At 41.1% G+C, this 27,403-nt stretch overlaps 1 protein-coding gene and 1 non-coding gene across 10 annotated transcripts in view; one reads left to right on the top strand and one right to left on the bottom strand.

Moving 5' to 3' along the window:
* The window catches only part of DLGAP1 (DLG associated protein 1), a 785,192-nt gene that overhangs the window by 152,813 nt on the left and 604,976 nt on the right, over window positions 1-27,403 (bottom strand). For all 9 annotated transcript variants that reach the window (XM_006071833.4, XM_044934621.2, XM_044934623.2 and 6 more), the window contains one exon: window positions 1,820-1,997. In XM_006071833.4, coding sequence (XP_006071895.1) covers window positions 1,820-1,997 — 178 coding nt within the window. The remainder of the gene's footprint in view (window positions 1-1,819; window positions 1,998-27,403) is intronic.
* On the top strand, window positions 25,981-26,113 carry LOC112581493. Its single transcript, XR_003106073.1, has one exon. It is a non-coding gene; the product is annotated as a small nucleolar RNA SNORA70 (small nucleolar RNA).

The raw sequence follows: 27,403 nt of genomic DNA, 5'->3' as shown, positions 1-27,403 counted from the left end.
TTGTCTGTTTTGCCTGCATAAAAGCTGAAGTTTTAATTAATCTTCTGTCCGTCTCCCTCCTAATGAATAAGGTCCAGTCCCCTGGGCCCTGCATGGAAGGCTGTGCACGAAAGATGCCTCTAAGACAAAATTCAGAACAGATTGCCCATTGCTGCGGCTACAAGTATTCTGAACTCCAGTCACACACTATTGCTTGCATATGCCTTGGGGCTTCCAGTGTGGTGGTAGCGGTAACTGCTTTAGGCCAGCATTTTTCAAAGTTCAGATATATACTACTTTAATAAATACTTCTTTATTAATACATTATTTATTAGAATCACCTGGAATATCTGTTAAAATGTACATTCCTAGACCCCATGCCTAGAAGCACTCTCTTTAGAATCCTGGGCACTGAACACTTTTTTTTTTTATTCTCTTGGGTATCTCGTTGACAATTTCATGACCACAAAGTCCCATTTAACTTTTGGTTACTTACATATCTTACAGGGTGTTTATAAGGATTAATATTATGAACATATAAAGCAGTTGGCACAGTGCCTGACCCAGTAAAGTTGGCTCTTATGGCTAATTCTTGTCCTGCCTATCTCAGTGTTTTTCTGGTGTTCAAGTAAATAACATTTGTTATTTATTTTTTGGTATAATCTCCATTAAACTATAAACTTTGGGGGAGCAGGAATGAGGCATTATTTACCACTGAATAACTTGCAGAATCTAGCCCAGTGTTTTGCTCAATAATATTAGCTGAGTTAATAGTATAGTGCTTTTTAAAATAATTAATTTTTGTCTGCTCTCGGTCTTCGTTGCTGTTCACGGATTTCAGCAAGTGGGGGCTACTCTCTAGTTGCAGTGCTTGGGCTTTTCATTGTGGTGGCTTCTCTTGTGGAGCACAGACTCTAGGTACTTGAGTTTCAGTAGTTGTGGCTCTTGGGCTCAGTAGTCTGGGCGCATGGGCTTAATTGCTCTTCAATCAGGGATCGAACCTGTGTCCCCTGCATTGGCAGGTAGATTCTTAACCCTGGACCACCAAGGAAGTCCCAAGTATGGTGCTTATTTTAAAAAACTGTGATTAAAAATTAAAATTCAGAACTCCTAAACATTATTAAAAAAAATACCCTTATTTTGTCCATCCAGAAGAGGCGCCTCCTGCTTCTCTGGTGGCCCCTGAAAGCTGCAGTGTCCACCCTCCAGGAGTCCTAGGTTTAACCTTCCCTTGGGTTGAGGCAGCCTAACCCCTCCCATATTCTCTGGAGGCACTGAGAAGCTTTAGCTGAATATTTCAGATGCAGTATTAAGTCAACTTTACTGAGTCTTCATCCCTAATTCTGGGGACCAGTTCTTAGACTTGTGTCTTAAAACCAAGACACAATATTCACCTAGGACCCAGCTGGAATAAACAGATCACATCTCATTTCCCAGCCTTTGTTCCTGTTTGATGACTTGCTTAATACTTTTAGGATTAGACACTGCCTAGGTTTTGCCAATGACGTCCACCCTGTTCGTCTATCCTTCAAATGTCTTTGCAACTGAAGCCTCATCCATCAACTCCTTAATGACAAATGTGCCAGTGCAGGCTGACTGCTAGAGAGTTTCCTCAAGGACTCCCGCCTTGCGCTTTACCCCAGCTGCCCAAGGACCCCTCTGCTGCTGGTAGGACTGTTGGTCCCCAGCGCCGGCTGTGGCCAGTCACAGGCAGCATTTAAACTGGGGCCCCTGCCCGACCCACCAGCATCACTCGGGGGATGTCAGCCTCCTCGCGTCACACCCCCTGGGTTTCCCCAACTCCCCCGTGCAGTTCAGTGCCCATGGCCGCGGGGCTCACCTGGCTGATGGTGCTCATGGCGCGCATGTAGCTCTCGTTCCTGGAGCGGAACTTCGGGGAAGTAAGCAGCCCCGCAGGGTCAAGGCTGTCGAGGCTTCGGTTGATGGAGACCTCACTGACCGCCCTCAGGTAACTGTGACTCCGGATCTGGAGTTTGGGGGAGTGCTCATTGGAAATCCTGGAGGAGAACAACGGAGAGTATGCGTCGAGTCCTGTTCCACCGTGCAGGCGGGAGTAAGACAGGGCAAGTTCCGACTGCCATGGCCACCCTACATACTAGCGCGAGTAACACAGATGCCCTCCCGTGGTCGTTACACTCCCCCGTGGGGTCTGGGAAGAAAGCTTTTGATGGGGAATCATTGAGAGCAATTATAATTCCTTCAGCCCATGAAACAATGTCCTCAACCACATTTTCCTAGACATCCTAGGGGGCATCGTGTAGCTGCCATGCCTGCCCTAGAATTCTTCCCGGTTGTAATTTGTGAGCTTTCCCTTTGTACTCATTTCTCTTCTATGCCATCTTCTATTTTATTTTTTATTGTGGTAAAAGTCACATAATATATAAAATGCACTATTTAACCCTATTTAACTGTGCAGTTCACTGGCACTAAGTATATTCACATTGTTGTGCAACTCGCACCATCATCCGTCTCCCGAATGTTTCACCTTCCTAAACTGAAACTCTGTCCCCAGTAAACACTAGCTCCCCATGCCCCCTCCCTCCCTCCCCATCCCTTGATCCCCCCTCCCCTCTACAGCCGAAGCCCCTGGCATCTACCAACCTACTTTCTGACTATGAATTTGACTATTCTAGGTATCTCACAAAAGTGGAAGCAAACAGTATTTGCACCTACTGTATACTGGAATGCACTTTTAAGGTTAGCTTAATATATGTCCTACAAACAAGATTGTCCTTTTTTTTTGGATTTTCTATTTTTTTTGGATTTTCTATTAATGGCAAATGGCAAACGGGTGTCTATCTGTAACTCTATCAATATCTCTATCCATCTTTCTATCATCTGTTTAATCTTTTCTCATTTAGTTGAGACTTAACAGTGAACAAAACTTAAATTTTAGACGTTAACATGTGCACATCTCTAAATCTTGATATCCAAAGACAAGTCTTACATACATTATACTTGTAAGACTATTTCCCAAGATACATTTTAAAATTATAAAAGCAGAAATTGCACTTCTCAAAAAGCCAAGCTATCCAGAAGTGCACAGAGCAGAAAGTGGGTCTCCCCTTGTTCCTGCTCCAGAATTCCACTCCCCTGGAAGAACTACCCATAGCAACTTGCTGTATAGCCTTCCTTACCCTTTCTGTACACATAAAAACAACTGTTTTAGTAATTAAAAAATTTTTATTGAAATATAGCTGATTTACAATGTTGTGTTAGTTTCAGGTGTACAGCAAAGTGCTTTAGTTATATATTCTTTTTCTTTATATACTATTACAAGATATTGAATATAGTTCCTTGTGCTATACAGTAGGACCTTGGTTTTTTTTTTTTTTAATCTATTTTATACACAGCAGTTTGTATATTTTAATCCTAAACTCCTAATTTATCCCTCCTCCCCTCTTTCCCCTCTGGTAACCATAAGTTTGTTTTCTATGTCTGTGTTTTTTAAGTAATTTTTGAAGTTTGTTTTTGTGTGGGATTCAGGGTGATTTTGTTTCTTTCGTTATTAAATTAAAAAAATTTGCTATAATATTGTCTGCAATTTAAAAAGTTGATAAGGAGAAAGATGTAGGCCCAATAAGCTTCTATTATTTATAATTTTTCTGGAGATCATAGCTAATGAAATTGGAAACAAAAAAAGAAATAGAGAATATAAATATTCTGAAGAAAGAGAGAAACTTTGAGTATTTATAGATTATACAATTAATTCGCTAGAAGACAAAATCAACTGAAAACTTTTAGAACTAATAAGAGTGATTGCCCAAATAGTTACATACAGGGTAAAAACAGAGAAATCAATAGTTTTTCTATATACTGCCACCACCAAATAGAAATTTTAATTTAAAAATCCATTCAAAATGATAAACATAATAAGTAGAAGTTATGAAAAAGAGGTGCACCAGAAATTTTTGAAAAAGTAATAAAAATTTTTGAAAAAGTAATAAAACTTTATGCAAGGCTTAATAAGCAAGTCGTAAATAGAAACAATTTTCCTGGATGTGAGACTCAATATTGTAAAAAATTTTAGACTTCCTAAATTAATTTATAAATTTAATACTTGTTGTTCAGTCACTAAGTGGTGTCCAACTCTTTGTGACCCCATGAACTGTAGCACGCCAGGCTCCTCTGTCGTTTCCTATCTCCTCTGTCCTATCTTGAGGAGTTTGCTCAGACTCATGTCCATTCCCGACCCAGGGATCCAACCCAGGTCTCCTCCATTGCAGGCAGATTCTTGACCATCTGAGCACCAGGGAAGCCCCTGGTAAATTTAATACTAAAAGCTGAGGATTTGATTAGTGGCCACTTTTTGCAACTACACTGAAGGAGGGGCCAACTTAGAATAGATCTGGAATTTAGCATCAAAAGGAAACCTCTTGTGTATTTTACTAATACAAAAGAGAAACTGATTGTTCTAGCAGTGTTCCCTATGGATCCTAAAAGTAGCTGCCAAACATAAAAATACCTCTTCCAGATCAGGCAAGTATTTTGCATGCATTATGTGCCATTATGGAGATTCACCATGGAAAGGAAAGGAAAGTGAAGTCGCTCAGTCATGTCTGAGTTTTTGCGACCCCATGGACTGTAGCCTACCAGGCTTCTCTGTCCATGGGATTTTCCAGGCAATAGGACTGGAGTGCATTGCCAGTTCCTTCTCCAGCGGATCTTCCCGACCCAGGGATGGAACCCAGGTCTCCCGCATTGTAGACAGACGCTTTACCGTCTGAGCCACCATGCACCACTTTATAAATGCTCGTGCCAAAAATCCCTGTCAGAAAACAAATACACTGAAGAGTAAATTTTCCCATTGAGATCTCTTTTAGGGAAAGAGAGCCTTCGCTAGAAGCATTTACAGCCCAAAGTTCACTTCCACTAGAACTTGAGAGAAGATGAATGTGTTTCTTTGGCTATTTTGTAGCCTGACCCAGAGCAATGGTATTGCCAACATAAATGATGCTGCGCTTCCAAACAGTTATCAGGGCAGCAATGGGGGCAGCTGTTTCATAAATGGTCTACATTCAAAAGAAGAAGTGAAAAGCTCAGTGTTTTGAACAATGAGTGTGTCTGCTGGCTGAGATGGAGAAATGAGGCATCCTTGAAACAATCATTCACTCCGGCCACTCGTTATGAAATAAAGCATAATTCCAAACTGGAAAATCATTCAGAAGAGATCGAATAGTTCTACTTTGGTGAGCCATTCCTGATGAAACAACACCTACTTTAATGATACACGAAATATAAGGAAATGAGCTCTTTGATCTTGTCCACTTAGAGAGTAGAGCCCACAGCTCTCATCATAAAGGGTACGGTGCTCCTGAAGATGAAACACTCATGAAAGAAACACCCAAAGAGAATGAGTTGATTATCAACTCTAGAGGAAGTTGATTTGCTAAGTAGAAAAGGAATGTGCATATTCAGAAACATTAGCTCTTAGATTAGATTAATGATCGTATTAGCCTATTCAAATGACAGCCATCATATTTCACTTTCTCCCTAAATTGCTTATGCTAAGTTAACCTTTTATGGCTTATCCCAATGGAATTGAGATTTTGGCCTGGTTGAGCCCCATTCATAATAATGTCCTTTAACTGCACCCAAAGATGGGATGCCCTTAGATGGCAGTGAGACAGCTAGACAAACAAGTTTGGCCAGTGTATCAGTAAGGTTTCCATTGCAAAAAGAAAAAATGCAATAATACTTGGAAGACAATATTTAATACATTTTACTTTTTAAGTATAGTTTTATTAATTTTAATTATGTTTATTTTAAAAGATAATTTTATTGGAGTATAGTTAATTTACCATAATGGGAAAGAATATGAAAAAGAATGCATGTGTGTGCATATATATATATATATATATATATGAATCACTTTGCTGTACAGCAGAAATTAACACAATATTGTAAATCAACTACGCTTCATATTCTGTGATAACCTATGTTAAGTAAGTTGATTTACAATGTTGTGTGAATTTCTGCTGTACAGCAAGATGATTCATACACACACACATATATAAACCATTTTTTTCATAATCTTTTCCATTATGGTTTACCACAGGATATTGAATATAGTTCCCTGTGCTATACAGTAGGACCTTGTTGTTTATGCATTCTATATATAATAGTTTACCTCTGTTAATTTCAAACTCCCAATCCGTCCCTCCCCCTGCCCCCTTTACCTTTGCAACCACAAGTCTGTTCTCTCTGTCTGAGAACACAACATTTTAAATCAGTGTTCCCAAAGAGAAAATGATTAATCCTGTAATATATCACTAACATTGTAACTCCACAAGATAAACAAGCTCCAGGGATCTAATGGACAGCACAGTGCACGTGTTCTATCACTCGGTCATGTCTGACTCTTTGCGAGCCCGTGGACTGTAGCCCTGTAGGCTCCTCGGTCCATGGGATTCTCCAGGCAAGAACACTGGAGTGGGTTGCCATGCTCTCCTCCAGGGGCTCTTCCCAACCCAGGGATCGAACCCAGGTCTCCTGCACTGCAGGCAGATTCTTTACCACTGAGTCACCAATAACTACATAATAACAAATAAAATGGAAAACTTACTCAAGGGGCTCAGAGCAAGCCCCATGAAGAAGAATAAACCTGAAGAGAGATTATGCAGGCTGAGAAATTAAAAGAAAAGAATAAGGAAGAACATACAGAGCTTCAAAGATGGTGGGACACCATCAAACATACCAACATACATGTAATTGGAGTTCTAGAAGGAGAGGTAGAAAATACATCTGAAGAATTAGTGGCCAAAAACATCCCAAATCTGATGAAAACTCTTATATATCTAAGAAGCTTAAAAAAACTCAAAATAATATAAACTCAGTGAGACCCACACCTAACCATATCCTTGGAGAAGTGTCAAAAGGCAAAGACAATGAGAAAATCTTGAAAGCAGAAAGAAATGACTCATCACTTACAGGGAATCATCAATAAGATTAAAAGCTGACTTCTCATCATAAATCAAGGATGCTAGAGGGCACTGAGATGAAATATTCCAAGTACTGAATGAAAAAGATGGTCAACAAAGAAGTCTATATACAGAAAAACTATCTTTCAAAAAAGAAGTTAAGACATTCCCAGAAAAACAGACTGAGAGATTCATTGACAGCCACTTAGAGTCTTTTTTCAAACTTCTTTTGCAACATCATATTGTTCCTTAAACACTTCATTTTCCTTCTGTTTCTTAGAACTTTAACTTCATAAAGGGATCCATTTCACCAACTGATTAGCCCCATCAGAACAGCACAGCTTAGACACAGGAGCAACTTCTACATTTTAAGATTCAGACTGAAGGAACAAACTCCCATAGGTCCCTTGTTATGTTCTTTGTTGCTCTTCCTCCATAAATGTTTGACACGGGGAATGAATGTCAGCATTATTTCTGGGAGACATGACACTGCCAAGAGTTGTAGACCTTGCTATCTCTTAGAAGTCCAGGGTGGGGTAAAAGGAAGATGAGGAAATAATCTTGGGGATTTTTCTTTGCTCCATTAGTTTCACTCTGTAGAGAAAAAAACCGATATGGGTGGGGATTTGTTGACTGTTCTACTGGGAAGATTATCAAAGAGCCACAGGCTGGGTATCTGCAAAGCCGTATGCTAGAAACTGGGATAATGCATTTTAGTTATAAAGTGGATCTTGTCCAAAATAAAGGTGCAGTTCTTCTGACAATAATTCATCAACCCTAGCAACTTTCAACATAAAATGCAGTTCTTACAGGGTGCCAAATATGTTTATCCATCATATTTAGGCTCTTCTGACACTTGGAAGGACTTCCCAGGTGGTGCTAGTTGGAAGAACTAGCCAAAGAACTCACCTGCCAATGCAGGAGATGCAAGAGACTCAGGTTCGATCCCTGGGTCAGGAAGAGCCCTTGGAGAAGGGCACAGAAATTTCTGGAACCTTGCAATCCCCTGGAGAAGGGCACAGAATTCCAAGAAAGATACTTGGAATTCAAACATTCTTTCCTATAGATTCTCGAGACTGTGCAACATTAGATTTAAAACAATACAAATCAGATGCCAACTATTCATAATGCTTGTGCTAGATGCTGCAGAGAACATGTGACTCCTTCCTTTGATAACGTCAGTTTCCAGACAGAGACAAATATGCCAAACAAACTTGAAGATAATCTGTGTTGTGCTTATAATAGGGCTTCCCAGTTGGTGTTAGTGGTAAAGAACCCACCTGCCAAATACAGGAGACATAGGAGATGCGGGTTTGATCCCTGGGTTGGAAAGATCCCCTGGAGGAAGGCATGGCAATGCCAGTATTCTTGCCTGGAGAATGCCATGGACAGAGGACCCTGGCAGGCTACAGCCCATGGGGCCACAGAGCTGGATACAACTGAAGCTACTTAGTACACAAACATGTACTTATAATAAGTGTTCAAGAAATAAGCAAGAAGAAGGTAGCAAGAGACTCATTTGGAGTAGAGGTATTAGGAAAAGCTTTGGAGAGAGGACAGCTTGGAGTCTCTCAGACCCTGATAGACTGTCACCAGGTAAGAGTGAGCCAGACAGAAGTCATTCCAGACCCAGGGAGCAAAAACTTGGGAGGCTCAGGGCAGAGGACAGTGCCCAGGAAGCTGATATGTACATAGCTGAGCCTGCTTTCATCAGAGGCTTATTGCAGTTGTAACTGCCTGCTTGCCAGTCTCCCCCATAAAACTGTGGGTTCCCGAAGGCAGTGACCACATCTGGGGTCATGGGATTATATGGAATCATCACTGTGCTCCCAAAGCATAGCACAGTGGCTGGCATACATTGCTGTTGTTCAGTTGCTAAGTCATGTCCAGCTCTTTGCAACCCCATGGACTGCAGCACAGCCAGGCTTCCCTGTCCTTCACTATCTCCTGGAATTTGTTCAGATTCATGTCCATCGAGTCAGTGATGCCATCCACCTATCTCATCCTCTGTCATCCCCTTCTCCTCCTGCCCTCTACCTTTCCCAGCATCAGGGTCTTTTCCAATGAGTCGGCTCTTTGCATCATATTATTAGATCTCCTTAAAAATTTGTTGGATAAGTGTGAGGTGGGTGGGGGTGGGGGAGTGTGGAGAGTCTGAAGTCCACCAAGGCACTGTGACAAGAAACCCAGTAAGACCCTGATGAGGACCTGAAGAGAATCAAGGCATCATGAAAGGTGAAGACTTGAGGGGCCAGGTAGGTCCCTTTGGAGATCTGTTCCTCAGTGATGGAAAGTGTTAGTCACTCAGTCGTGTCCTACTCTTTGCGACCCCATGGACTGTGTAGCCTGCCAGGCTCCTCTGTCCATGGAATTATCCAGGCAAGAATACTGGAATGGGTTGCCATTTCTTTCTCCAGGGGATCTTCCCCACCCAGGGATCAAACCTAGGTCTCCCGCATTGCAGGCAGATTCTTTACTGTCTGAGCCACCAGGGAAGCCCTAAGCAGGACGTTAACTCCTCTCATGTTATATAGACCCAGGGGAATTGATTTTTCTCTTTGGGAGCAGTAAGGAAAGAATCTTGCTTAATATTCAGATGTGCCCAGCAGAGTTTTATTGATGGCTGACTGAGGATACAGTGCTTCATACACATAGAATTGCTTCAAAGACTTGCATGCAGGAATTTGGGAGCTCTGGTATGCTTTTAGCATCCGAGGAGGTCTGTGTGAGTACACAGTACATGTCCATGAAGGCAGATCCCGCCTAGAACTGAACAGCAGCTACAGCATGGGGCTCTTTTGCTTTCTTTGGTTCCGGGTAGTCAGTTTTATAAAAACAAGTCTTACGTATCACCTCAAAATGATTCCTACAATTCTCTTCCCTTTAGCTTGATTAGGACCAAAATGATCACTAAACTGATTAAAATAATTCAAAGAGAAATGAGATTTTTGGAGTGGCAGTTGCCCTTAGTGGACTTCCCTGGTGGCTCAGCGGTAAAGAATCCGCCTGCTATGCAAGAGGCCAGGATTCGATCAAGCAGTTCACAGCGGGGAACTTGCTCTGCTGAACTTGGCTCCGTGTTATAACAAGCTGGCTTCGAATCTCAGTTGGCTCCGTGGTACTGGGGAAGCCACGCTTCCTCCTTGTTTAAAATAGAGAACAATACTGCCTTATAGAGCTGTGAGCATTTTTCTTTCTCTTGGCAGCACCGCATGGCATGCCTGCGTTCGTTGTAAGTCCCTTCAGTCGTGTCTGACTCTTTGTGACCCTATGGACTGTAGCCCGCCAGGCTCCTCTGTCCATGGGATTCTCCAGGCAAGAATACTGGAGTGGGTGTGTGTGCTTAGTTGCTCAGTCATGTCTGCCTCTTTGCGACCCCATGGACTGTAGCCTGCCAGGCTCCTCTGTCCATGGGATTCTCCAAGCAAGAATACTGGAGTGGGTTGCTATGCCATCCTCCAGGGAGTCTTCCTGACCCAGGGATTGAACTCATGTCTCTTATGTCTCCTGCATTGGCAGGTGGGTTCTTTATCACTAGCGCCACCTAGGAAGTCCACCGCATGGTATGAAGTGAAGTTGCTCAGTCGTGTCTGACTCTTTGCAACCCTATGGACTGTAGCCTACCAGGCTCTTCTGTCCATGGAATTTTCCAGGCAAGAGTACTGGAGTGGGTTGCCATTTGGGATCTTAATTCCCCACCCAGGGATGAAATCCTCAGCCCCTGCATTGGAAGGCAGAGTCTTAACCGCTGGACTTAACCACCTTAACTAAGGAAAGTCCCTTAGAGCTGTGAGAATTTACTGGATAATTAGCATCTCTCTCTCATTGTGGCAAATATAAATAACATAAAACCCACCATTTCAACCATTTTTTGTTTGTTTTTTTAATTCTAATTGGAGGATAACTGCTTTATAATATTGTGTTTTTTTTTTTTTCTGCCATACATCAACATGAATCAGCCACAGGTATACATATGTCCACTCCCTCTTGAACTTACTTCCCACATCCCACCCTCTCCCACCCCTCTAGGTTGTCACAGAGCACTGGGCTGAGCTCCCTGCATCACACAGCAAATTCCCATGGGCTCTCTGTCTCACATGTGGTGATGTGTATGTTTCCATGCTCCTCTCTCAACAGGTCCCGCCCTCTCCTTCCCCCGCTGTGTCTGTAAGTCTGTTCTTTGTGTCTGCATCTCCATTGCTGCCCTGCAAATAGGTTCGTCAGGACCATCTTTCTAGGTTCCAAACATGTGTTAATATACAATATTTGTCTTTCTCTTTCTGACTTCACTCTGTACCCTAGGCTCTGGGTTCATCCACCTCATTATCACTGACTCAAATGTCTTCTTTTTTATAGCTGAGTAATATTGATGCTTTTGAACTGTGGTGTTGGAGAAGACTCTTGAAAGTCCCTTGGACTGCAAAGAGATCCAACCAGTCCATTCTAAAGGAGATCAGTCCTGGGTGTTCTTTGGAAGGACTGATGCTAAAGCTGAAACGCCAATACTTTGGCCACCTCATGCGAAGAGTTGACTCATTGGAAAAGACTCTGGTGCTGGGAGGGATCGGGGGCAGGAGGAGAAGGGGACGACAGAGGAGGAGATGGCTGGATGGCATCACTGACTTGGTGGACAGGGGTTTGGCTGAACTCCGGGAGTTGGTGATGGACAGGGAGGCCTGGTGTGCTGCAGTTCATGGGGTTGCAAATAGTTGGGCACGACTGAACAACTGACCTGAGCTGAACGTTTCATGATGCACTTTTAAGTGTGCGGCTGGGTACATTAAGAACTTTTACAGGGTTGCACAACTGTCACCGTCATCTAACCACAAAACCTTATCATCGTCTTAAACTGAAACTCTGTGCCCATTAAACACCAACTCCCCATCCTTCCTTCCCTGACCATCTTACTTTCTGTCTCTATGAGTTCGACGACTCTTAAGTACCTCACATAAGTGGAATCATAGTGTTTGTCTGGCTTGTTTTGCTTAGCATAATGTCTTCAAGGTTCATCCATGTTGCAGCATGTGTCAAAATTTCCTTGCTTTAATATTACTTAATAATATTCCATCATTCTATTCACCACATTTTGTTTATTCATTCATCCATCAACAGACACTTGGGTTGCTTCTACCTGTTAGCTATTGTGAATAACACTGCTATAACACTGTGTACAAATATCTGTTTGAGTCCCTGCTTTCAATTCTTTTGAGTATATACTTAAAAATAGAAATCTTACTCTAACAGAAGTACCTAAATTTTCTATTTCATTTCTTAGCAATCAAGCTACCAGCAACTTTGGGGACCAATATAATAAAAACAAACTGTCATTATTTTTCCTCCAAGAAGATACTCTATTGATCATTTAAGGTAAGTTTTAGGGACACACAATAATGTAGTATTTCAGGGACTATTATTGCTATGGCTGAAAACAGAAAAATACTTCTATCGTTTGGTGAAAAGCATAGTAATAAATCTGAGTATAATTTTACTGCTCTAGTGATTGCGAAACAGAAATGTAATTAAAACTTGATACAGTAACATTGAGACTAAATTGGATTGCCACGATTAAGACATCCAGGAAAATAATTCTACAAGCAGTTAGATATTACAGAAAGACTGTTGACAGGAGTGTCAGTCTATGAACTGGTTAAGGAAAGAAATAATGTCATCACTAAGGAAGACGGGATGACAATTCAAATGTACTAGTTAGTAAAGAGCCCTAATTCTTTGGAGGGATGTAAATGCTGCTTTGAGCTGAAGGGAGAGTGTTTCTTTCAATTTAAAAAGTGTCGGGGCAGAAAAGATGTTCTTACACAGATGTAAGCTGACATTGACAAATCGGAGTCATTAAAGCCTGTGTGAAAGTCTTTTGATAGATTTTTTCATAAAGTGCTTCACATTCTGACTTAACTCAAGGAAGAGAAAAACGCAACTAAAGACAGTCTTAAATAATTCTTCTAGTGCTGGTTTTCTTCTAATCCCCCTTGTTGGATGCTCTGTGTCTGCACTCACTTCTAGCCTTTCAGAAGGTCTCAAGGAAGACCTCCCTCCCGTCCATGTGTGAGTCTTCAGTTGTTTAGAACACAGGTGTCAAGCCCTAGCTAAGCCTCCCTTCTGGTGACACGTCCTCCTTCGTCTGGTCCTTGTATGTCAAGATTTGTAGGTGCTCCACTACCTTGATAACTCATCTCTAAAGTGGGTCCAATTTGTTATTTTTTCTTTGACAACAGAGTACCTGGATCCAAACTCAACCTTTCAAATATGTGCTGACAAGAGTGGAATACAGAATGGCCATTGCTTTCTGTTCTGTAGAAAATCATCTTGGGGTGAAGTCTAAAAAGCTTTGGAATTATTGTTTGGCTTGTTGTCACCCTGTCAGCTTCTGGTAAGCTTCCTTTGGACAACTTTTATTTATTTATTATTTTTTAAACTTATTATATACTCCAATAAACTTATTGGAGTATAGCTGATTAACAATGTCATGATAGTTTCAGGTAGACAGCAAAGGGACTCAGCCATACATATATGTGAGTCCCCCAAACTCCCTTCTCATCCAGGCTGCCACATAACATTGAATAGAGTTCCATGTTCTATACAGTAGGACCTTGTTGGTTATCCATTTTAAATGAAGCAATGTGTACATGCCTTCGGACAGCTTTTAGATCTTCACCTCAAAGGATGTTAAGTCGTTATGATTTTTGATCCTTTTCTTCCTGTGAAATTGACACCAAGGTTTATCCTGTCAACCCCATACAATGTATGCAATATATGCGCTCTATTCCTTTTTTTTTTTTGGTTGCACTGGGTCTTCATTGCTGTGAGTGGGCTTTCTCTAGTTGCAGCGAGTGGAGGCTACTCTTGGTTGCGGTGAGCAGGCTTCTCATTGTGATGGCTTCTCTTGCTGTGGAGCACAGGGTCCAGGCTGCGTGGGTTTTAGAAGCTGCGGCACACGAGCTCAGTAGTTGCAGATCGAGGGCTTAGTTGTTCCATAGCATGTGGAATCTTCCCAGAACAGGGATCAAATCCACATTGGCAGGTGGATTCCCATCCACTGTGCCACCAGGCAAGTCCATGTCAGCTATTCTTGCTAATTGTGTCATCAGCAAATGTGATAGCAGAAGCAAGTGTAATAAAACCCCAAGTCAGTGAGTGTTACGAAGTTCTATGCTTTACCTACAATGTCTTATTCAGTTAGCACACCAATATTATGAATCAATCTAACAGTTATGAAGCATTATTATTCCTATTTATAGATTTATAGGAATATTATTATTCCTCATTTATAGATGAGGAAACTGAGGCTGATGAGTTTGTAAACTTAGAATTGGAAGCTTGGCCTATCTAATTTCTGTCATCTTAACTACCTTGTGGCTTCCCCATAAGCGTGCCACGTATTTTCTTACCCCATCACCTGTAAAATTATTGACTAGGATCGGGCAAATCCATTGTCTTTGGAGTTGGCTCAGTCCATTAACAGCACAGTCTTTGTTAGGCTCTTTATCATGTACCTCTGTGACCCAGCCCATGCTTCTCTGATGTCAGTTTTTTCCTGCAAGCCTATTGGGATCTACTGTGTAAATGTTTTGAATGCAGTTCCATTCCTCTGATATATCTCAATCAGTTCAGAGAGGAAAAATATAGGCAGTCCTATGTGTTCCTTTTTAGTCAGTCTATGCTGGCTCCTTCTTTTCGAAATCATCAGAAACCATCGGTTTAAAAATCCATTCTGAAGTTGCGCCAGGAATTTACATTAGATCAACTATCTGAAATTTTTAGAATCCTTTCTTTAGAAAACTGAGATAGTATTTACTTCTTTTCTGGCACTTTCTCTATCGTTTCTAAAATATTACCAATATTGATGCTACAATTACATCTGCATTCCTTTAGATGGAAATTAAATTTTCTTGGCTTTTTGTATTTCCTTCTTATTTGTGGCAGTTACCTAGTTTTGGTTCTAAGTTGGGCTTAGGTAGGTGGCCATATTCTTTTTGTATGACCGATTCAATTAAGTTTTAGCTCAGAAAGCTATTACGTATTGGGCAAGTATATCGTAACCGAATGTAAACATGGTTCCTAGACATTTAGGGCTGCTTCTCACCTATGCAGTACTCCTGTACAGATTAGGAAAAGATGCCCCTTTCTCAAATAAAAAAGTGCTTAGATAATTATATTATGATGTAATATGGCTAATTTATGGTAGATCCCGTCCTGACTTGGCTCTTTGGCTTTAGCTACACGATACAAATGCTCACATTTTGACCCAATCTCACATAAGACAGAACCATTTCAGACAATGGCTGCTGTGACTGGAGGCACGGTTTCCACACTTCACTCAGACTGGTAAGAATGACGATTCCAATACACCGTGATAAGTTATAATTCCTCAACTACCACTGAAAAGCTATACAGGAAGATACACTAAAAAACACTACCGATATATCAAAATGGAATTCTAAACAGTATTCAAGTTTCCCCTAACAAATCAGGAAAAAACCCAGGGAAACAAAAAAGTAAAAACTAACCAGAAAATCAGAAAATTAAGAAAATCAAATGGAAGCCTTAAATCCTAAAATAGTAATTAAATTAAATGTAACTAGTTGAATGCACGGATTAAAAGAGTTGCAGGCAGGATTAAAGAATATGACCCAACTATAAGCTGTCTAATGATGAACCTAGACAGAATATTAAAAAGCAGAGACATCAGTTTGCTGACAAAGGTTCCTATAGTCAAAGCTATGGTTTTTCCAGTAGTCATGTATGGATGTGAGAGTTAGACCATAAAGAAGGCTGAGCACTGAAGAACTGATGCTTTTGAACTGTGGTGTTGGAGAAGACTCTTGCGAGTCCCTTGGACAGCAAGGAGATCCAACCAGTCAATCCTAAAGGAAATCAACCCTGAATATTCATTGGAAGGATTAATATTGAAGCTGAAGCTCCTATAATTTGGCCACCTGATGTGAAGAGCTGACTCATTGGAAAAGACCCCGATGCTGGGAAAGATTGAGGGCAGGAGGGAAAGGGAGCAACAGAAGATGAAATGGTTGGATGGTATGCATCACTGACTCGGTGGATATGAGTTTGAAACTCTAGGAGACAGTGAAGGACAAGGAAGCTTGGTGTGCTGCAGTCCATGGGGTCACAAAGAGTCGGACACGAATGAGCGACTGATCAACAGCAAAAAGAAGGAACATATTTCAAAGATAAAGATATAAACTGAAAACAAAAAGAGAAAAAGTTGTACCATGCAAACATTAATCAAAGGAAAACAATAGTGACTCTATTAATATCAGATAAAGAAATTTTACCATTAAAGCGTGTGGTAAAGAAAATGACCAGAGCAGAGAGGGATATTACATAGTGGTTAAAGAGTTGATACATCAAGAAGACAGTCCCAAATATGTGTGAATTAAATGACAGAATTGCAAAATAAGTGAAGCAAAAACTGATAGAACTGAGTGATGGAAAAATCCATCATTATAGTTAGAGACTTCAACAACCACTTTTCATCAGTTGATAGAGCAACTTGACAAAATCAGCAAGGATATATTATTAATAGAAGACTCAACTCTATCAACCAAGAGTCAAACTGACACTTAGAGAATCCTTTATCCAAGAAGACCACACTACACATTCTTTCCAAGTATTCATGGGACATATATAAATGTAGACCATATTCTGGGCCATAAAATGAAGCTTCCACCAATTAAAAAAAATTGATATCATATACTGCATGCCCTCTGATCACAGTGGAGCTGCATGAGAACTGAAAAACAGAAAGATAACAAGAATATCTCTAAACACATGGACGCTAAACACCCAAAGCTAAATACCTTGCGGATCTAAGAGGAAATGGAAATCTAAAAATACACTGGACTGAAGGAAAATTGAAATACAACATATCAAATTTTGTGGGGGCATAGCTGAAGCAATGCAGAGAGGAAAATCGATGGCACTAAATGCGTAAGTTAGACAAGAAGAAAAGTCTCAGACCAATAAGTTTTACCGCCTGAATCTTGAAAAGAGCAAAATAAACTTCAGAAAAGGAAGAGGGACTTCCCTAGTGGTCCAGTGGATAGGACATCACCTTCCAACGCAGGGGGTGCAGGGTCAATTCCTGGTCGGGGAGCTAAGATCCCGCATGCCTCGTGGCCAGAAAACCAAAACATACAAAAAAAACCCAACCAGAAACAATACTGTAACAAATTCAATAAAGACGAAAAATGGTCCATGTCAATTCTTAAAAAAGGAAGAAAATTATAGAGATAAGGGCAAAAATCAGTGAAATTGAAAAGAGAAAAACAATATAGAAAATCAGTGAAACAAAGAGCTGATTCTTTGAAAAGATCAATTAACTCGACAAACTCTTGCCTAACAATGAATAAAAGAAGACACAAATCACCGTTATGAGGAATGAGACAAAGTACATCACTGCAGACGCAAAAATGATAACAAAGAGATACTATGAATGACTGGACACAGATAAATTCGACAGTTTAGATGAAATGGACCAATTCTTTGAAAAACACAAAGGACCAAATTCACCAAATATTAAACAGTCAACAGAGCTGTAACTCATAAATATATCAAATTTTTAATTAAAAACTCACCCGAAAAAAATATCCGGCCCAGGTGTTTTCACAGGAGAATTCTACCAAAATTTAAAACCAAATTAAAACCAATTATACAAAATCTTTTCTAGAAAACAGAAGAGGAGTTAATGTTTCCTGACTCATTTTATGAAGCTAGCATTACCCTGATACCAAAAGCAGAAAAAGAAAACCACAGATCTTGTGAATAAAGACAGAAATGTCCTTAACAAAATGCTGGCAAATAGAATTCAGCAACATATATAAAGAATTATATACCAAGAGCAGGTCAAGTTTATTTTACTTAGATGGGGTATTCCACTTGCAGAGATGCAAGGCTGGTTTAAGAAAATCAGTCAATGTAATCCACCTTATTAATAAGCTAAAGGGGGAAAATTACACGATCTTACCGACTGATGCAGAAAATGCATTTGACAACAACTCATTCGTTATAAAACCTCTCAGAAAAATAGAAATTAAAGGGAACGTCCTCAATTTGACAAAGATTATCTACAAAAAGCCTGCAGCTAGCAACAAGGCAAGGGTGTCCACTCTCACCATTCTTACTCAACATTGTGCTAAAAGTCCTAGCCAGTGCAGTAAGGAAACAAAAAGCAGACACATCAGGAAAGAAGAAATAAAACCGTGCCTATTGTAGGTGACATGATTGCCAACATAGAAAACCCCAAGGAATCTGCCAAAAATTCCTGAACTAGTAAGTAAATTTAGCAAAGTCACAGGATATAAGATGCTACAAAAATCAACTGTATTTCTAAATACTAGCCTGAACATATGAATACTGAAAGTAGATATGAAACACCATTTATAATCACTTTAAAATACTTAGGTATAGTCTGACCACATGTTGTAAACAAAACACGTGCAGGACTTGCATACTGGATACTAAGCAACACTGATGAAATCAGTGAAGAAATCAAAGAAGATCTAGATAAATCCAGCTGCATACCATATTTATGAATTTAAATACTCAACATAGTCAAGATGCCAATTTCCCCCAAATTGATATGCAGGTTTAATGCATTTCCTATCAATATCACATACTTTTGTAGATATAGACAAGACTGTTCTAAAATTTACACAGAAAGTTAAAGGAACTAGAATAGCTAAAATAATTTTTAAGTGAAGTGAAGTGAAATTTACTCTACTCTTTTTGTGGGGAGTTTGACACACAGATCAATGGAACAGAATATGGAGAATCTAGAAATAAACCGACAGAAATATGTCCAATTGATTATTGACAAAAGTGCAAAAGCAGTTCGAGAAGGAAATATAGCCTTTTTATAAATGGTGTTGGAGTGAAAATCCATAGATATTTACTTTGAACTTTAAGTCTCATACCTTACACAAGAATAAACTAAAACTGGATCCTGGACTTCAATGTAAAGTAGACTTTTAGGGGGAAAAAAACATTAAAGAAAATCTTTGGGGTTCTAGACTAGGTTCTTAGATTTGGCACAAATCAAAAGCTTTTCCTCTGTGAAAGATGATTAAAGTAAAAAAAAAAAAAAGCTAGACATGAGAAGATATTTGAACATCACACATAAGACAAAGAACTTATAATTTCTATTAAAAAAAAAGTACCTTTAAAACCCAACCCCCAAAGCCCAATCAACAAATGGGCAAAAGATGGAAAGAGACATTTCACAAATAAGCCCAAGAAAAAAGTCAACATCAAATGCCACTGAGGAACGCAAATGAAATCCATGAAAAAGCCCTACACACCAATCAGAATGACTAATGTAAGAAAAAACAATGACCACAAATACTGATGAGGATTTAAAGAAACAGAATGACTCGTGGGTTGCTCGTGGGAATGTAAAATGGTGCAGCCACTCTAAAAAATAGTATGACAGGTCCTTCAACAATGAAACATGCAACTATTATATGACTAACCATTGTATTCCTGGGAATTTATCTTAGAGAAACGAAGCCTATATTCACTGAAAAGCCTCCACAGGAATGTTGCTGCTGCTGCTAAGTCGCTTCAGCCGTGTCCGACTCTGTGTGACCCCAGAGACGGCAGCCCACCAGGCTTCCCCGTCCCTGGGATTCTCCAGGCAAGAACACTGGAGTGGGTTGCCATTTCCTTCTCCAATGCAGGAAAGTAAAAAGTGAAAGAGAAGTCGCTCAGTCGTGTCCGACTCCTAGAGACCTCATGGACTGCAGCCTACCAGGCTCCTCCGTCCATGGGATTTTCCAGGCAAGAGTACTGGAGTGGGGTGCCATTGCCTTCTCCGCACAGGAATGTTATCACAGCTTTATCCATAATAAACTGGGAACAGCCCAGATGTCCTTCAATAGTTGAATGACTAAACAAACTGTGATACACCCTTATCACACAAGACCACTCAGCACAGCCTGGAGGAATCCTCAGAGCATGGTGAAAGGTTTTGTATTTTGACTACGTCGGCATCCTGGCTGTGATATTGTACTGCAGTTCTGCAGGATGTTTTCATCAGAGGAAACTGTAAAGAGACAGGGCATCTCCCTGTATGATTTTTATTACTATATGGGAATCTACACTATGCCAAGGTAAAAATTTATTTTATTTTATTTTTTAAATTTTATTTTATTTTTAAACTTTACAAAATTGTATTAGTTTTGCCAAATATCAAAATGAATCCGCCACAGGTATACATGTGTTCCATAATTCCACCCTCAGACAATGAACTGGTTAGAATATAGAAGAAACTAATAACGTGATTTCTCACCTAGTCCAAAGCTGAATGTTGGAACTATGTTCATACCTGAGAATAAGGAGAACCAAGTTAATCTCCAGATTTTTAAACTTCTGCCATGACGAAGCAGGGTCTGTGTCTGTGGCAACGAGTAATGCATGCCTTAAGCATATATTTGTGATACAGCAAGTCCATTTCTGGGTGTTTACCCGAAGAAAATGAAAACACTAATTTGAAAAGATATATGCACACTTATGTTCACTGCAGCATTATCTACAATACCAACCCAAGTGCCCGTCAACAGATGAATGGATAAAGATGTGTTTTATATATATATATACACACACACATATACACACAATGGAATACTACTCAGCCAGAAAAAGGAATGAACCTGCCAATTGCCATGAAAATGGATCTAGAAGGTACTATGCTAAATGAAATGTTACACAGGGAAAGACAAATACTATCTGATTTCATTTATATGTGGAGTCTTAAAAAACAAAGGAACAAACCAATCAAAACAGAGACAGATGCATAGATACAGAGAATAAGTGGGTGGTTGTCAGAGGGGAGGTGAGTAGAGGGTTGGGTGACAAACGTGAAGGGGATTACGAGTACAGACTTCCAGTTATAAAATAAATAAGTCACAGGGATGTAACATACCACATACGGAATGGTGGTCGTGGTTTAGTCGCCAAGTCGTGTCTGGCTCTTGTGATCCTATGGACTGTAGCCCGCCAGGCTCCTCTGTCTGTGGGATTCTCCAGGTGAAAATACTGGAGTGGGTTGCCATTTCCTTCTCAAGAGGATCTTCCCTACCCAGGAATTGAATCCGGGTCTCCTGCACTGCAGGCAGATTCTTTACCGACTGAGTTATGAGGGAAGCCCCTATATACGGAAATCAGTCAATAATATTGTAGTAACTTTGTACTTTGTACGCTGAGGGATGGTTATTAGACTTGAGCCTGGTGATCAACTTGTAATGCATATAAATACCAAGACTGTACTCACGGGTGTGGGCTCGAGGGCTGCTTAGGCACCACTGTCTGAGGCTTCTCGTATATTCCATCTCCCTGCGGAGTGGGTCAGTACTGTAGTCAGGGAAAAGGGAGGTAGGCAGGAGCCGAGGGGCAGTGGGACTGTCCTCTTTCTCTGACTCGCTGGAAGATGCAGGTAGTTTCCAGTAACTGGATTCTGTTTCTCTGCCCCCTGCCGTTCCAACACTTCACTGGCCATTACCATTATAGCCACACTGATGGCTTAATTGAGGCATGAAAAAGACGAGGGGACCACAGGAAAAGCACTTGAAATACAATATTTAAAAAAAAAAAATTTGTATTTAATTTTGCCCTGTTCAAAGTGGCATGTGGGATATTATTTCCCCAATCAAGGATGGAACCCACACCCCCGGCATGGAAAGTGTGGAGTCTTAATCACTGGAGTGCCAGGGAAGTCCTTAAAATTTCGATGTCTCATGAAACACACAGGAATGTGCATTCATTGGCTATGCTTTACATCTGCTTTAGCTGTAGAAATACAATGGTTCTGAAACTCATATTTAGAGAGAAAGTAACTACCCACTCATCTGAACAAAAAGGAAAAAAAAAACGTTTTTCAGGAAATGTGAAGAATCATTAACTTCACAGATTCTGCACAGAAAGCATAATTGCCTACAATACAAGGCAGAAACACACTCTAAAGCATTTGTGAGCAAAATGGAGACATGGCCCATTAATCCTTTATCATCAGAATCAAACAGTACTCAAATGACCACATGGACTGTGACTAAATCAATTAGGTACAAAGATGGTAATAATTAGGGCTGTTGGCAGTCAAAAGCTCTCCCAGAAATGTGCTTAGATGTTGAAAAGACAGCTTCTATCCACTTTTATTACCTTTGTGCCGTGGTAAATTATAGTAATTTCTTATGCCTTGAGTGAGGGAAAATGGGAAGATAATATTCAGCTTACTGAGGATGGTTTAACTTTTTTATAGACAAGCACTGAACAATCATTTACCTACACATAATGAGGGATATAAAGCTTTCTGGTCAAAATGTACTCTGTTATGGTAGTAACATAATAGAATATGCATATTCTGCCTCGGAAAATCCCAAGATTCTGATAAGCAATGTATAGGAAGCAAAGAGCTAGAGGATTAAGTAGTACATAAACAAAGCTCCCTTTACAGATGCTGCTGTTGGGACAGCCAAGACTTGCCTCCTGTCCTTCCCTTTTCCAACCCCTGAGGGCCCTTCCTCCCCTCTGGGTCTTTATTAGTTGGCTTTTGTCGCTCCTCTTTTGAAAAAGACACTTATTTTCTGTTCTGCTCTTTCCTGTGCCCAGGGTCCACTTGGAGGAACGAGTGTCTATTTCCAAGGAGACCTTCGCAGACCACTAGGCGAGTCAGTCCCGGGGAGCGCCTGCAGGGGGCGGTCGACACCGTGGAATGAGTAGACGGCGCTGGCTGCCCTGGGGGTCCCGGACCTGCTGCAGGACAAGCCTGGGAGACCAATATGCAAGAAAGGGGGCCTTCTAGAAAATCCAAGGTAATCCACTCAAATCAAGTTGTTAAATGTTTGCCATTGGTGACCTCAAAGAATCAAAGGTGGTCGGGGGCCTGGATTGATGGAGGGGGTGGGGGTTCATCTTTTCTAAGGCTCTCACTGCTGAGGCTGAGGAGGCCTGTGGTGTAACCAGCTAATTAGTAGCACTGCGGATGCAAGAACGGAGGCTGACTAACAGCCTGGACCCTTTAAGAGATTCCTGGCGGCCCCTGTCTGTATTTATTTACAAGATAAATATCCAAAGTAAAAAGAACACTCTGCACTTCTGAGTTATCATTTCTAGGAGTGAAGCTGAGAGTGGCAAAGCTTATTAGGGGGGAAATAGGCACCAATTTGAAATAAGATAGGATTATGAATACATTGCAGTATCTATGTTATAACAGCCGTAGGCTCTGATGGTAAAAACAGTTAATAAGCTTGCTTTTAAAAAATCTATGTGTATTGCCTGTTTTATTTACATATATTGAAACAAGGAGTCTTTTCTGGTGAATGATACATTTATGGGATCATTTGGGAGTTCTGGTATTATTTTCACCTGCTCTTCTCTTTCTGAGCTCCACTGCAGAACAATTAATTTATGTTCCCAGGGTATTTTCAAAAGCAAGCTGCTCAAAATGTGGTTCTAGGACCAGCATCATCTGCGAGCTTGTTACAAATGCAGAGTCCCAGGCCCACCTGAGGTTTATTGCATCTGCGTGTCAGCGGGATTCCCAGGCGATTCTTGTGTGCACTACAGCCTGGAGAGAACAACTCTATCACTCCAGTACTACCTCGCAGAGCCCTGACTTCATTGTTCCTTAGGCTGACCTGGGCTCCTAGTCCTTAACCTGGGTGTTCCTGCCAAGGATGAGCGTCAGCATCTTCTGTTTAAAAGAAGAGCATCACTTGTGCTTTAAAATGAGGCGGGAAGAGTCATGGAGTGGAGTTTGTGATGCGTTCCTGTGGATTCCTTAATGGGACTTTATTTTATGTGGAAGGGCACTGTGTTGATAACTATATAAGAAAGGTTTAAAAGTCCTCATATGCAACTCATGGAAGCTGATAAACCAGTTTCTTGGCCAACTCTAGTCCTAGTGCTTGACTCACTCCTAATGAGTTGGGGGCTGAACAGCCTCATAAACCCTGTCAGGTCCCCAGACAGAAGGACACGTGGCCATGAGCCTGGGCTTGCACAGACCATAGCTTCTCATCATTTTTGTTTCTTCCCACCACCAAGTCTAGAATTGTGCTCTGTATTCAACAAGTCCCTAACTATCCTTGCCAGCAATAACACTAGACAAATATTTACTGAGTCCCCCCCCCCCCCGCCCCCACCATGCATAAAGTACTGTTGGATCAAAATGTTTTCCTAATTAGTTAAAATAACTGATGTTGGACTGCTAGTCAGTGCAAAGGTGTGGGCTGAAGGGCATATTTAGATGAGTTTTTCTGATGTCCCTGGTCTATAGGTAAAATCACATATCCATTTGCTTCTTCACATATCTCCAGGGAGTTATCAATTTGGGAGACAAATGAGTTACTGCATTATAGTGCTGTCAGACTCAAGCATTTTGGAATTTGTGGAATTAAACTCATGCTGGTTTGTTTATCTTCTATGTCTAGAAAATTGATGATGCAAATGTTGGAATGCTTAAAAGAATACACTTTATAAGTGTGGTTTAACACATGACTTCCAGTCTTGGAGTTTGAGTGCTGGAGAAGCTTCCACAGAGTAGACTGTGGTTTTCCAGAACCATTCACATCCTCACTGGCCAGTTCCCCTGCCAGGTGGCCGCTGCCAGGTCCCTCCTTTGGGAGGTCTGGTTCTGTGGGGGAGGGAGCCTAGGCAGCCAGTGCCATCAGCCGGAGGGGGTACCTTAGAGACCAGGTGTGGATCACTAGGGTGCTTGTGGGCAGTGATGGAAGCAAGGTCCACTGTACCCTGTTGCGAATTCGAGAGAGATGATCCAGTTATGGATGAACAACAGTTTCTTTTCTTTTTATCTTTATTTTTGGCTGCACTGTGTCTTTGTTGCTGTGCGTGGGCTTTCTCTAGTCGTGGCGAGTGGGGGCTGCTCTCTAGCTGTGGTGTGAGGGCTTCTCACCGGGGCGACTTCTCTTCTTGAGGAGCACGCGAGCTTTAGGTGCGCGGGCTTCACTACTTGCAGCGCTAGAGTTTCGACGTGTGACTCTAGAGCATGGGCTCAGTAGTTTTGCACAGGCTTAGCTGCCCCAAGGCAATGGAATCTTCCCAGACCAGGGATTGAAACATTGTCCCCTGTATTGGCAGGTGGATTCTTATCCACTGGAGCACCAGGGAAGTCCTATTTTTTAAATTTTTTAGAATTGAACTACAGTTGACTTACAATACTGTGTTAGTTTTAAGTGATTCAGTTAAATGTATATATGTATTCCTTTTCAGATTATTTTCCATTATAAGTTATTATAAGATATTGAATATAGTTCTTTGTGCTATATAGTAAATCCTTGTTGGTTATCTATTTTATATATATTGGTGTGTATCTACAAATCCCCTACCCCTAATTTATCCCTCTCCCTCCCCTTTCCCCGTTGGTAACCGTGTTTGTTTTCTATGTCTGTGAATCTGGTCTGTTTTGTAAATGAGTTGGTTTGTATTATTTTCTAAGATTCCACATTGAATAACATTTTCAATGTTCATAGTAAACTCAGGAGTGATATGGTACCACAAACAGATAATATCTGCAATGATGATGACATTTCACTATTAAGATCTTCCGTAATGATTATTTTAATGTTGAGTTAGAAACATTTTTATGATGAAGATCAATGAAGAAAAAAATGTGAATAGAAAGTTCAGCCAAAGGTGAGTTTAAACAGAGCAGCCTATTTGAAGATATTTCTCTGTGTAGACTCTTACCTTACAGGTCTTCTAATATTAGCTGATTAAGCATTAGCTTGTTAGGCATTGCAGACACAAAAGTCACATGAGAAAACGGTGAGACTTTCCTCCCAATCAACCCCAAATTGACTTTGATCAGGACCAGCATTTCTCCATCAAGGTAGGAATATTGCCATAGGAGGGACTGGGCACATACCAGATGCCATAAATGAGGTTGACATCTCCAACTACTAAGTCAAAAAGCTGAAAAAATATAGAATATCTCAACAGGCAAAAGTGCAGCGTCCTTGAATGGCATATGAAATTTCCATCAAAATGGCTTGATCTGGAAGGGTTTTATAAAAATAAACTGTTTTTCCAGCCCTGTACTCTTCTGCCCCTGGGAACCCAGTGGGCAGTGGCTGCAGACAGCAGCCTCCTCCGTAGCGTATGCAGCCTGTTGTCTGTACAGGTTGCCCTGAGGGACCTTGGAGGCAGCCCTTTCCAGTGGACATTCATGACTGGCCCCAGTCTAGGCTCCAGACAGGTATGTGTGTTGCCTTTGGAAAGCCCCAAGGTGAAGTGGCCAGGGTCCACACCGGCCAACTCTTTATGTCTATCTGCACCAACTTGCAGAACAAGGAGCATGTGACTGAGGCCCTCTGCAGGGCCAAGTTCAAGTTCCCTGGCCGTCAGAAGATCCGCATCTCCAAGAAGTGGGGATTTACTAAGTTTCATGTGGATGAGTTTGAAAAAAACACGGTGGCAGAAAAGTGGCTCATCCCCAGTGACTGTGAGGTCAAATAACCCTGGTGATGGCCCCTGGACAGATGGCGGCTCTGCGCTCATGAGAGCCTTGGCGCCGTTCCCTCCTTAGTCACGCCCACCAATGAGTTCTACTTTCACTATAAGTACAAAAACTGTTTGTTTTTTGTAAACAAACAAAAAAAGCTGCTGTCCTTTCTCTATGAATATGTTAAGGTTAATATGAATATTTTAAGGGCTAAGGTAACCCTAAGTTTGTTCATAAACGTATAATAATTATAAATGCTGGAAAGAAGACACATACACACACCTCTCTTTGTGGAGGCTTTTGTGTGTCATCTGTTAAAAATTATCTGTGCATTGAGTTTGTCCCTTGGACTGCAAGAAGATCAAACCAGTCAATCCTAAAGGAATCAATCCTAAAAATTCATTGGAAGGACTGATGCTGAAGTGGAAGCTCCAATACTTTGGCCACCTGATGCAAAGTGCTTACTCATTGGAAAAGACCCTGATTCTGGAAAAGACTGAAGGCAGGAGAAGGGGACAATAGAGGATGAGATGGTTGGATGATATCACCAACTCGATGGACATGAGTATAAGCAAGCTCTGGGAGTTGGTGATGGACAGGGAAGCCTGGCATGCTGCAGTCCATGGGGGGTCACAAAAAGTTGGACATGACTAAGGGGCTGAACTGAACTTAGTTTGTCCATTTATCCTAAAGTTTTGAGCTGGAGTTGCAAAAGACATTAGTAATTCAATTTAACACAGGCTTAAAAATGTCAAAGCATTCGGATTTCTACTAAGACTCTCTCTTTATCAGGAAAGGGTATTTTCCTGTTGAATGATACTGACAATGAAAAAACCTTATCAGGCCCATGAAGTCACCTTGAAACACAAAGAATCTCTTCCAGGTGGAGAGCGGCTTATGTAGGTGGCCCTGAATGATCTAGCTTTTGAAAGGGCAGCAGAGGGCCACCTGGCTAAGACTCAGGCTCCAGAGGAAGCTCCACCAAACTGGTCCTCTT

This window comes from Bubalus bubalis, chromosome 22, assembly GCF_019923935.1.
Source record: "Bubalus bubalis isolate 160015118507 breed Murrah chromosome 22, NDDB_SH_1, whole genome shotgun sequence".
In the NCBI taxonomy this organism is placed as follows: domain Eukaryota; kingdom Metazoa; phylum Chordata; class Mammalia; order Artiodactyla; family Bovidae; genus Bubalus; species Bubalus bubalis.
This window is presented reverse-complemented; position numbering and strand designations above follow the sequence as displayed.